Here is a 13,444-nt window from a genome sequence, read left to right on the forward strand (position 1 = left end):
GCCTACACGAGACTCCAGACCCACAGCAATGTGGTTGAATCTGAACTGCCCTCTGGGTGATTAGGGATGGGCAATGAATGGTGGTTCAAATAGTGACCACCACCCCACACCCCCACCTCTGATATCCCCAATGAATGAATCAAGAAAAAGGGAAAATCTGATTCAGCACCAGGGCCACAAACTGATCTGCACACCCTCATTATTTGGGTGACAGAGAGACGCTGACGGATTTGACCTGATTGGCCGAAGTGATTGATTTAGATACCCTCCCACTGACAGGAAGGCCAGTCATCAAGGAACCCAGAATTCAGGCATTGGCGGAGGGACGAGCGGGAGAGGAAGAGTTACCTTAGCCAGTGAATTCCAGTGACCTGAAGTGCACTGCCTGAACACAAGTCCTAACCTTTTTGAAAAGAAATTGGATAATCATTATCCAACAAGAAAAGGGGCAACGTCTGCTGAGCATGAAATGATAAGGGAGGTAGACATGAGTCTTCCACAGAGCCAATGCAAGAATGGGATCACTCTATGCTTCCTCACATTTGGATGGAATCTCCCTACAATTCTCCAAAGATCGACATCAAAGGAGTTGAAAGAAATCAGAAAAATATCCAACTGGGTCTTAAATTCCAATGGCACAATCAGTGCAGTTTAGTGATTGCAACAGCTCTTGCCTTCCAGTGAATGTGGCACCCGTCATCCAAGCGGAATCGAGACTTTGTAAACCCCGTTTAAACATCCAGTACAGATCAGTGAGAATCAAACAACCAGGAGGGCTGCAGGAGGCACACAGGAACAGGAGGCGTTTAAAGAATGAAAGACTTGTATTTATCCAGCATTTTACATGTCTCTAAGTGCTATCATCTGCCTGATGGAAGAGGGTGAAGAGAGTATAACCAAGGCAGAAAGATGTTTGATGATGTTAGCGGCTTCCCCAATGCAGCAGGAAGTGTAGACAGAGTCAGTGGAATGAAGGCTGGTTTGAACCAAGCCTCATCTCTGCAATGATTAGATTAGATTCCCAACAGTGTGAAAACAGGCCCTTTGGCCCAACAAGTCCACACTGACCCTCCAAAGAATAACCCCCCCGACTAATGCACCTAGCATTATGGGCAATTTAGCATGGCCAATTCACCTGACCTGCTCATCTTTGGACTGTGTGAGGAAACCAGAGCACCCAGAGGAAACCCACGCAGACATGGGGAGAATGTGCAAACTCCACACAGTCAGTCACCCACGGTTGGAATCGAACCTTTGACCCCGGTACTGTGAGGCAGCAGTGCTAACCATGGAGCCACCATGCCACCCTGTGCTACATGGGAGAAATATTTTTGTTTACACTTCAGTGTTTTGTACCAAGATTCAATTGTAGCCAGATTAAGCAGTCCCTAGTCTTTCACATAACATCCATCTGTAAATGGTTACAAGATGGCAGCAGGAGTTGGATGCTCCGGCTGGAGCAGATCCATTCTGCCCATTCTTCTTCACTTTTCTTCTTTTTTAATTCCTCTCAGTGTTTTTCTTTCCTTCTCCTTGTCCTTTATCTTATTTCCTCTTCAACTTCCAGCCTTTGGTGACGATTCCCAGTCTCTGTGACGATTCCCAATCTATGGTGACGATTCCCAGTCTCTGTGACAATTCCCAGTCTCTGTGACGATCCCCAGTCTCTGTGATGATTCCTAGCCTCCGGTGACGATTCCCAGTCTCTGTGACGATTCCCAGTCTCTATGACAATTCCCAGTCTCTGGTGACGATCCCCAGTCTCTGGTGACGATCCCCAGTCTCTGTGACAATTCCCAGTCTCTGTGACAATTCCCAGTCTCTGGTGACAATTCCCAGTCTCTGTGACGATTCCCAGTCTCTGTGACAATTCCCAGTCTCTGGTGACGATCCCCAGTCTCTACTGATGATTCCCAGTCTCCGGTGATGATTTCCAGTCTCTGTGACAATTCCCAGTCTCTGGTGACGATTCCCAGTCTCTGGTGACGATTCCCAGTTTCTGTGATGATCCCCAGTCTCTGGTGACGATTCCCAGTCTCCGGGTGATGATTCCCAGTCTCCGGTGATGATTTCCAGTGTCTGTGACGATTCCTGGTCTCTGGTGTCGACTCCCAAGCTCCAGCGATGATTCCCAGTCTCTGTGATGATTCCCAGTCTCTGGCAACAATTCCCAGCCTCCAGCGACGATCTCTAGTTTCCGGCAAGCAAAGGTTACCAGCCTCCAGCGAGTGACGATTCCTGGCCACCTCTGGGTGCAATCATCTCCCAGTCTTTGCTTGTCGACTGTGGCGACCTCCCGGTGTTGGTTTGGCAATCTCCCGCAGTGACCTCCTGGTGTTGGTGTGTCAACCTCCTGGTGTTGGCATGGCAACCTCCTGCAGCAACTTCCTGCCGTTAGTGTTGGCATGGCGACCTCCCAGTGTTAGCATGGCAAACTCTCACAGCGACCTCCTGGTGTTAGCTTAGTGACCTCCTGCAGCGACCTCCTGCCATTGGCATGGCGACCTCCCGGTGTTGCCATGGCAAACCCCCGCAGCAACCTCCTGGTGTTGGCGTGGCAACCTCCCACAGCGACCTCCTGATGGTGGCGTGGCCAGCTCCCGGTGTTGGTGAGGCAACCTCCTGACCTGGCGCAGCGAGCTCTTCCCATAGGGGCCTCCCTGCATCTCGCTGACGTGGTGTGGTGCCAGGGGCCGGTGTGGACTGGGAGTTAGGTGCCAGTGTGTTCTGCTATACTGAATCCTTTTCCATAATGCTGGACATTTTATTTCTGTATTGTTTAAAATTTTGTAACAAAAGAAACCGTGCCGAGATATTTTTGTATCTAGGTCAGTGCTGTAATTGGCGATGTATAAACGTTTCACTATACTCATTGAGTATGTGTGTCAATAAACGCCATTCAAAATAACTTTTGCTGTAAACAATGATAGAGAAAACTATCCTGAGATTGTGAAATTTATGGTCAGGAGTTTAACTCTGTCATAATATAGCCTGGCCTTCTCTAAAGTTTGGTAAAAGTACAATTGCAACATCAGTTCAGTGACAGGCTTGTCCCACCATTCACTTCGATCAGGGCTGATCTCTACCTCATTACCAATCACCCACATTTGATCCACATCCCTCAATATCCTCCGCTATCAAACCTCGATCCACCCAATTGGAGAGTAGGCAGTTATGAGAGAAGAGAACTGGGTGAACAAATGGACTGAGTCTGGGTCGATACATTTGAGACAACCAGGAGATGCACATAGCAATTTTGTAAACATAGAGCTGTTGGGTATTAGGAGGTTTTTAATCTGTACAGAGAATGATGTCAATCTATAAGGCCACCTCACACAAGGAGCACATTCAAATGTGGGCCAGACAAGTTTCTCAAAGTGCTTGATGTCCCAGCTTACAAACGGGTAGATAAGGGTTCATAGATTGTGCCTCAGAGGGACTGTGATCTCTTGGGTCTCATTTCAAAGTTAAGGCTCTCGAGGGGAATTTGCAGACTTACCCCCCCCCCCTCAGATGTCCTAAAGCACGGTCTCTTTTATTGTAACCTCTTCAGGGAGAGCTGGTGGATGGGAAGGGTTTGAGGATTGTCATGTTCATGATGACAATACAGGACAGTCTCAGTGACCAGGTACTGCTTACCCCTCCATCTTTCTCTGGGGTTGTACTCCTGTCTCTGTGTGAAATCAACTAATCAAATCCCACAACACACACAAAACTGTAGCTACAAATTCTTTGCTGTTGCTCCTATAGCAGAGCAAGTGAGATAATTTACATTCAATAAAAAACAAGCCAGCTCTTACTGTCGCACCCACGGAATGTAGCACAGCAGATACATTCCTCCCGGGTGATGTCAACCCACACTGGCCCTCCTTTGGCCTTTTCAACAATTAGAACGTATTCATAGAGAGAGAGGCAGCAATCATATAATCATAGAACAACACAGGCCAGAGTGTATATACAAGCTCTCTGAAAGGTCTCTCCAATTAGACACACTCTCCTACTCTCTCCTCACAGCCCTGCAAGTCTTTCCACTTCCAGTGTACATTCAACTTCTGGAATTTTAATTCAGACACAGTGGTCTAGGATGGTAATAGGTTGGTCTACAAGGAAGCAGATTTATTTATGCTTTTACAGAGCTTGATTTATGCCTTTACTGTAGATGCTGCTGAACAACTCACAGCTCTGTGGCATGGAGAAAGGGATTCACTGAAAGGGACTTACTGCAGATATTACTTAATAGACTCAACTACAATTATATTCCAGTGAAACATCAAATCGATCCCTATTACATAGGTGGCTTTATATAGTATTTCTTCTCTAAAATAATCCTTCCATGTTGATAACTTGTAATCTGCCACCAAACTAAGTTCTCGTTTGACTATGCAATGGCCACCTGTAATGAACAGACTGGGAATTAAGGGGGAGCGATTTAACACGGCATGGTTTAAGGGAAAGAACCTCACCTGATAATTAGAATGAACAAGACATCTGCTCAGCACCTCCGAGAGCAGCCTCTGGATTACCAGCTCATGGAAGCCATTACATTTGCTCTTTGAAACCCTGAGAGACTTGCTCAGCAAGTGGGGCACGGGGGATCCAGCAATAGCAGTGACTCTGCTTGTGACAGCTCCCTCCTGAGATTGAAGGGTCCGAATGCAGCAGACACTTGAGCAGAAAATCCATGTTAATATTCCATAATACTCAGGAGATGCTGATTGTTTATTTAAACCGAGGTCTCTGTTGCCCTCTCCTGTGGATCCTAGGTGAAGGATCTATTTTGAAAAACAACAGTGGAGTCCTGACTAATACTCATTTGGCTGTCAACATCACAAAAACAGATCATCTGGTTGTTACCATGTTGTGTTTAGTGGGAGGTTGCTGTGCACACACTGACGTTCTTACATTATACCAGTGACTGCATTTCAGAAGTAGTGTGGAGAGACATGCAGTGGTTGTTTCAACGTTCATCCCGAGCAGCTCCAGATGCAGGACTCTACAGTCTGTTCCCCGGGACGCACACCAAGACAAACAGCGATTGTACCTGGAGGACCATCAATTTGGCAAAAGGCTCCCTTTGGTCCACCCGAAACTTGTTGGTCTTCCAGAACACGGCGGCACGGTGGCACGCACTGCTGCCTCGCAGCGCCAGAGACCCGGGTTCAATTCCCGCCTCAGGCGACTCACTGTGTGGAGTTTGCACGTTCTCCCCGTGTCTGCGTGGGTTTCCTCCGGGTGCTCCGGTTTCCTCCCACAGTCCAAAGATGTGCAGGTCAGGTGAATTGGCCATGCTAAATTGTCCGTAGTGTTAGGTAAGGGGTAAATGTAGGGGTATGGGTGGGTTACGCTTCGGTGGGTCGGTGTGGACTTGTTGGGCCGAAGGACCTGTTTCCACACTGTAAAGTAATCTAATCTAATCTAAAAACAAGGAGTTGGCTCTGAACAAACGTTGCAGACTGGCACATTCCAAGGTCCAGGATTACGTGCTGAGGGACGTACGAAAGCTTGGGGCAGCTGCCGCTAAGGCACAGTGGGGAAAGGCCACTGTCATTTTGCTGATGTTAAATGGGGGTCTGTTCAACTAATGGAGCCTCAAATATATGTAAATATCATCTTGTACAAGTAAGAAATGCCTTTGGTTTGTTTGATGGATGGAGTCAAACTCCAATGCTTGGTTTTCTTCATATGTTATTGTACTGAATTGAACTGCTTTAGTCACTATGTATGTTTATATTTTTTAAGAATAAAGTATATTTTTGAAATTTTTAAGAAATGACCGCACTTCAGAAATAATTCAGTGTCTAAAAAGCAATTTGAACATATGGAGATTATGAAGGGTGCTATTGTAATGCATGTTTCAGTGTTTGTTCCTTTCAGTAGTGTAGCACTGCCAACACCCTTCTCGGCTCAGCTACACAGGGAAATGGACAATTCAAAATCCAAAGAGTTTGATTCAGCTGCCGCGATGGTATCATGAGAGGAACAAGGAGAAGAAAGGTAAATAAAGAAGCAGAAGACACGAGGATGAAGAAAGTGATGATGAGGGTAACAGAGGAAGAACAGTGAAAGACTAGGAAGAACAGTTGATGAAGATTATTTAAGTTACATAATACAACTAATGTTGACATTTAATGTTTAGAAATGTCCTTGAGAGAAGGAAATCTGCCACTTTCTCTGATCTGACTGAGTTTTAACAAACCCCTATACTCCATTCTCTTTGAAATAAAGGCCAGAATTCCATTTCCCTTCCCTGTTACCCGCTGAACTGCACTGCAGCTTTTTGTAATTCATCACTGAGAACTCCCAAATCTCTGTTCTGGAACTTTCTGTAATCTCTTTACATTGAAATGATATGTAGCTGCTCTATTCTTCCTGCCAAAGTGCATAACCTCACATTTCCCTTGTTATATTCTGTCTGGCAAGTTTTTACCCATTCTCTTAACCTATGTCTCTCTCTTTCAGCTATTGTCACTTGCGATGCAAAGACCTACAAGGCTATGACATTAGAATAGTTAAGTGGTGGTCTTTGACTGGTGTAGACACGATGGGCTGAAGGGCCTTTTACTGTGTGTCTATGTGTGACTCCAGACCCACAAGTGTGCCAATGGGTTCAAGGGTAATTAGGGTTGAAATGCTTACTTTGCTAGCAACATCTATTTCTTTAATTCCACTACTTTAATGGAAATGGTCATTCACAGTTTAATATAAGCTGCAGGAACTCAAAACTTGAGCTTCTCACAGGGTTTGCAATCAGTATTCAGGAACCTTCTCATGAGAGTGTACCAAACACTAACCTCCTATTGTATGAGAAAAAAAACAACATGCTGTAAATACTGAGTGACATCTTCACAGGATATTACAAGCACAGGGAGTTTGTGTAAGGCAATAACATTTCTTGGCTGAAAGCTTCAAAGGTCATGTGTGATCCCAGCTGTCCTCTACACAGATGTTAGTGAGAAACGATATTGTACTTTTTATTGTGGAAATCTTAATAATAAAAACTAACAGTACTTTTATGATGAACTGACATCTAGGGAATGTGGCAGTATAACAAGTTAATTATTCTTTATTCCAGATGCCAAATTCAGTCCATACAATTGAGACCAGAACTCTCCTCTGTCTACTAACCATATGCCTCCTATGTCAAATGACATTGCAAGGTCCCAAATGCAGTGTTTACAGGCAGAGACCCAGAGTATAAAACTGTCTCTGCTCCAGCACTAATTGGAAATCACAGGACTGTTGGTGCAGGAAGTGGAGAACAGGCTTCAGTAAGGGACACTTGCCCACATCAGAGAGAGCTTTGATCTACACCAGGCTGTGCCATACCTGGCCTGGGACGTCCATTCCCTTGTGAGGTTGCCACTAAAACCAGCATATTTCGCCTGACTCCCAATAGTCGGCCTGCCATAATAGTGGAATCTTCCACTTGGAGCCCAGAGAAAGAAAGTAAACAGTGTTGACACCATGTCCCCAGCATTTCTGACCACCTTCCTCCACAGGCACCGTGCTTAGTCAGGAAAAGTAACTGACGTTCACTTTTTCTGATTTCATGAAAATGACTTTCCCCAACTCAAACCCATCTGTTCCAAATACAATTATGTAGTGCCCAAGGACATATTACCAGCCAAACCATGTGTGGGCCTCTTAATCAAAATAATATTGTCTGCAATTAGCGCAGGCACCAAAGCTGGGAGCATGTTGCTATCTCCAGACAGATATTCACATAACAATAACACTGCTATTTTCCCTCACAAAATTCTGATCTTTTAAAATATTCCAATGTCTTTTTCAATTTATTCTTTCATTGGACCTGGGTGTTGTTGGCAAGGTCATCATTTGTTAGACATCCTGAATTATTCTTGAACTTGGGGATGGCACGGTGGCTTAGTGGCTAGCGTGACTGCCTCACTGAGCCAGGGACCTGGGCTCGATTCCCACCTCAGGCAACTGTCTGTGCGGAGTTTGCACATTCTCCCTGTGTATACGCGGGTTTCCTCCCACAATCCAAAGATGTGCAGGCCAATTGAATTGGTCATGCTAAACTGCCCATAGTGTTAAGTGCATTAGTCAGGGGTAAATGTCGGGAAATGGGTCTGTGCGGGTTACTCTCTGGAGGGTCAGTGTGGATTTGTTGGGCCAAAGGGCCTGTTTCCATACTGTAGGAAAACCTAAACTGAGAACAAATGAAATATAAATTGAAGTGGGATATTCAGCCACTCAAGCCTGCTCTGCCCTTCAATAAGATCATGGTTTATTTGGTTTGAAATCCATTTACCTTTCATTCCCCTGCCTGACAATGGTCCCACTTCTGACGCAGTGAGTTCCAAAGTTGCACTAAGCCCTGAGAGAAACTAACTCTCCTCTCTAAAAGGGTGGCCCCTAATTTTACAACAGCGCCACCAGACTCACCCACAAGAGGAATCATTCTCTCCACCTCCACTTTCTCAAGACCACTCAGAATCTTACATGCTTTAATCAAGTAACCCCTCAATCTTCTAAACCCCAATGACAACAAGCCCAGTCTGACTGATCTAGCCTCATACGATAGCCCACAGACTTGCCCCATTTCAGGGTGCAGTCAAGAATCAACCGCATTGCCGTGGGCCTGGAGTCACTGACCAGGTAAGGAGAGCAGTTTCTTTCGCTAAAGGACATTACTGAACCAGATGGATTTTTACAACAATCCCTGTCATAACTAAGAGGAAAATGATGATGTAGTGGTAATGTCATTGGTAATCTAGAGGCAAAGGCTAATGCTCAGGGGCATGAGTTCAAATCCTAGCTCAGGAAACCGCTGGTTTTTAAATTCAATCAAATCTGAAATTGAAAGACTGCAGGCATGAAAATTGTCATTAAAAATTAATCTTCAATGCCCTTTAGAAGGGAAACTGGCTGCCCTTCCCCAGTCTGGACTCCATGTCACTCCAGACCACAGCAACATGGTTGATTCTTAGCTAGGCAAAAGTGAGGACTGCAGATGCTGGAGATCACAGTCTAGATAGGGTGGTGCTGGAAAAGCACAGCAAGTCAGACAGCATCCGAGGAGCAGGAATATTGCTGATGAAGGGCTTTTTTCCTGCTCCTCAGATGCTGCCTGACCTCCTGTGCTTTTCCAGCACCACCTTATCTAGACTGTTGATTCTTAGCTGCCCTCTCAAATGGTTTTGACAAGCCTCTCAGTTCCAGGGCAATTAATAATGGCAACAAACGCTCACTAAGGCAGTGATGCCCATGCCCTGAAAAAGTAGTGACATTGATCAAATTCCTGGGGTTAAAATGGCTCAGGTCATTATGGATTGGCCCCAGATCACCTCCATGTGATAACACAGCCTCATTCTTGGTGCTGATTCCTGGTAAGAATAACATTCTCCATCCTGGTTAAACGGAACACCCCTTCCCCATTTCTCTTATTATCTTCCAATATATTTACAGCATTGACAGTGACACTAGGGGCCTGCCTTCACTCAGGCTTGAATTGGTCACATGTGGGCCTCAGTTACCTTCCTGACCAGACCTCCATCCTGGTGGAGGAGAGAAGCTGCAGGGTTTGGGTAGGCCATGACCCGGCCTAGCCGATAAAATACAGCAGAGATTGGAGATCTGACATAAAAACCAGGAAGTGCTGGAGAAATTCCGAGGGCCCGGCACCATTGTGGAGAGAAAAACTGAGTTATCGTTTTGAATTCGATGACTCTTCTTCGGACCCTGCCTAACTACGTGTCCTTCCCGCTCCCAAACCTGCCCCCTGAGGGAGCAGAGGATTCCAGCCCTGGTTTCAGTCACAAGTTTGTAAACAATAACTAATAGAAATATGAGGGGTCCTGATTTAACAACATCTGTCTTACAAACACTGATATTTATGAGAGAGATCCCATATTAATATTAATTTGAAGTGTACTTATGTATGGCTATTTTATATTGGACTTACATATACACTGACTTACGAACATACTCAGAAACGGAATCTATTTGTAACCCAGGGATGGCCTGTAAATGACCAAAAGACAAGGAATGGAGTGTCTTAGGAAAGGAGCTGTCTGTCATACAGTGAACTGTAAAACTCACCTTCCTGTGACCAAATTCGTTCATAATAGTGGCCAACCTTTTGGTAGTTCTGCGCTGTTTCTGGGCAATGACGGCTGGGCTGGGGTCTCTCCAGTCGATTGCCATGCGATGGTGCCAGTAACCTTCACTCTTCTGAACGTGGGCCTCACTGAGACTTGGGTCAAAGTAATGAACCTCACATCCAGCTTTGGCCATTTCCACTTCAAAACGTTTGTCTCCACTCCCCAGTCTATGACAGAAGGAGAAAAATTGAATAAGTTACATGTCTGGAATGATGCTGTGCAGGAACCATTACCACAAATCAAAACACTGTGCAAGGAAATCCATCCAACAATTCACTAAAACCCTTTCCCTGCCGCTGAGGTATCGCAGCTGTTTTCAAACATTGTGAAACTGCAGACACCAGAATAGAATTCTGGTTTGGTTTGCATCAATACTATCTAAGAACACTACCATTACATTACAGAAATGATTTCCAATATTCAAGACATATTTCCTGTCCCTCTCAGGTTCTACACCTCCCTCTGGAGAAGTGAGCATACCCCTTGTGCAGTTACCAAGGGGTTACTGTGCTGTTCGAGGTGCTGTCTTTTCGAAAGGACTTTAAACACTGATGATCTTCTCTGGCGGATGTGAAAGGTGCCTTGAGTAACAATATGAATAAGGAGACCATTCAGCCCCTCAAGCCTGCTTCACCATTCAATAAGGTTATGACTGATCTGAATGTGGTCTCAGCTCCGCATTCTCACTGACCCCCATTCCTGGTGACTCACATGTCAGTGAAGCAACTACCTCACACCGCTTTAACTATTCAATGACCTCACTTCCACCACTCTCTGGGAAAGATATCAAACCAGGCGTGAAACGTTAGCTCTGTTTTTCTCTCTCCACAGCTTCTGCCAGATCTGCAGAGTTTCTCCACCATTCTCTGGTAAATACAGACAAGGAAAGAGCCAACCACAATAAACCATGAGGCATAGTGGCTCAGTGGTTAGCACTGCTGCCTCACAGCGCTAGGGTCCCAGGTTCCATTCCAGCCTCGGGTGACTGTCTGTGTGTAGTTTGCACATTCTCCCTGTGTCTGTGTGGGTTTCCTCTGCGTGCTCCACTTTCCTCCCACAGTCCAAAGATGTGCAAGTCAGGTGAATTGGTCATGCTAAATTGTCCATAGTATTAGGTACATTAGTCAGAGGTGGGGGTGGGTTACTCTTCGGAGGGTTGGTGTGGACTTATTGGGCCGTGCCTGGCTGTTTGTACATGTAGGAGCTGTTTACAATATGACGTTAAACAACACACCCTCTAATGGATTGGGGCCTTAGAAACAAAACAACTATGATTTTTGAGGGATCAAGTAAAATCTAAAATGAGACCAAATCCAAGAAGGAGGCTTTAGCAGTAACCAGAAAGCTGAGTCAAAGGGGAGTGCTTTAAGAAGAGTCTGGAAAGAGGCGAGTGGGACAGGATGGTCGGATGGTTAATATATTAGGGAGAGGACGAGGCAGCCATGTCTGAGAAGGGAGGTCAGGGGCACCATAAAAACTAAAGAAAGAATAGATAATGTGGCGAAGATTAGTGGGAAGCCAGAGAATTGGGAAGCTTTTGAAAACCAAGAGCGGATAACTAAAAAAGCAATTTTTAAGAATGAGATTGCAGAGTACTTGCAAGTGCATGGTAAAATAAGGCTGAGTCAGCACTCTTCATCAAGGGCAGGTCACGTCTGACAAATTCAATAGGATTCTTTGAGGAGTCAACAAGCAAGTTAGACAAAGGAGAGTCAGTGGACGTGATCAATTCGGATTTCCAGAAAGCCCTTGACAAGGTGCTGCACAAAAGGCTGCTAAATAAGATACGAGCCCATGGTGTTAGGGGCAAGGTACTGGCATAGATACTGAATTGGCTAACTGGTGGGAATAAAGGGGTCTTTTTCAGGATGGCAGCTGGTGACTAATGGAGTTCAACAGGGGTTAGTGTTGGGACCACACCTATGCACATTGTGTCTTCATGACCTGGATAAAGGAAAACTGAGGGAATTGTTGTTAAGTTTGCAGATGACACCAAGATAGGTGGAGGGATGGATAATGTTGAGGAAGTGAGGAGGCTGCAGAATGACTCGGACAGGCTAGGAGAGTGGGTAAAGAAGCGGCAGATGGCATACAATGTGGGAATGTATGAGCTTTGGTAGGAAGAATACAGGCATAGCCTATTTTCCTAACAGCAAAAGGCTTTGGAAATCTGAAGCACAAAGGGACTTGGGAGTCCTAGTTCAGGATTTCCTTAAGATTAACATGCAGGTTGTGTTGGTAGTTAGGAAGGCAAATGCAATGTTAACATTCATTTCGAGAGGGCTAGAATACAGGAGCGGGGATGTACTGCTGAGGCTGTATAAGGAGAAAGTGAAGAGTGCAGATGTTGAAAGGTCTGAAGGTGAATAAATGGATGCTGGATTCCTGCACATCCAAACACCTCATCTACCGAGTCCATTGCTCTCACTGTTGTCTGCTCTATATTGGGGCGACAGGATGCCAACTTGTGGAACACTTCAGGGAACATCTCTGGGACACACACACACACACCAAAAAACCCCACTGACCTGTGGCCAACCACTTCAACTCCCCTTCCCACTCCATCAAGAACATACAAGTTCTGGGCCACCTCCACCGCCAAATCCATGTTACCCGATGCCTGGAGGAAGAACACTTCATCTCCTGGCTTTGGACCCTCCAACCACATGTCATCAACATCAATTTCACCAGTTTCCTCATTTCCCCTCCCCCCACCTCATCCCAGACCCAACCCTCCAACTCGGCAGCGCCTCTTGAACTGTCCTACCTGTCTATCTTCCTTCCCACCTATCGGCTCCACCCTCTCCTCTGACTTATCACCATTGGCCCACCTTCATCTACCTATCGCCTTCCCAGCTACCTTGTCCCAGCCCCACCTTCCTATTTATCTCACAGCTCCCCACCATGCCCACCCTCCCCCTACATTACTGATGAAGGACTTATGCCCGAAACGTTGACTCTCCTGCTCTTCAGATGCTGCCTGACCTGCTGTGCTTTTCCAGCACCACACTCTTTGACTGAGGCTGTGTAAGGCTGTGGTCAGAACGCATTTGGAATATTGTCAGCAGCTCCAGGCCCTGTATCTAAGGAAGGATGTGCTGTTGGATGGGGGGGGGGGGGGGGGGGGAAGAGGAGGTTTACAAGAATGATGCCAGGAATGGAGGGCTTGTCATATGGGTAGGGGTTGAAGACTCTGCTCTGAACCCAAAGTTTACAAGGATAGATGGGAGGGGAAGAATCTGATGGAAGCTTACAGAATACTGAGAGGCCTAGATGGGATGGACATGGACAAGATGTTTCCATTGGTAGGAGAGACT

The 13,444-nt window shown here is 45.9% G+C and overlaps 1 protein-coding gene across 3 annotated transcripts in view; it reads right to left on the reverse strand.

Annotated features, from left to right (window-relative positions):
- The window catches only part of mettl24 (methyltransferase like 24), a 113,810-nt gene that overhangs the window by 32,801 nt on the left and 67,565 nt on the right, over positions 1 to 13,444 (reverse strand). For all 3 annotated transcript variants that reach the window (XM_043687128.2, XM_087983076.1, XM_087983075.1), the window contains one exon: positions 10,066 to 10,294. In XM_043687128.2, coding sequence (XP_043543063.1) covers positions 10,066 to 10,294 — 229 coding nt within the window. The remainder of the gene's footprint in view (positions 1 to 10,065; positions 10,295 to 13,444) is intronic.

This window comes from Chiloscyllium plagiosum, unplaced genomic scaffold (genome assembly GCF_037043375.1).
Source record: "Chiloscyllium plagiosum isolate Xiang-an unplaced genomic scaffold, Cpla_swu_hap1 HiC_scaffold_3, whole genome shotgun sequence".
NCBI lineage: Eukaryota > Metazoa > Chordata > Chondrichthyes > Orectolobiformes > Hemiscylliidae > Chiloscyllium > Chiloscyllium plagiosum.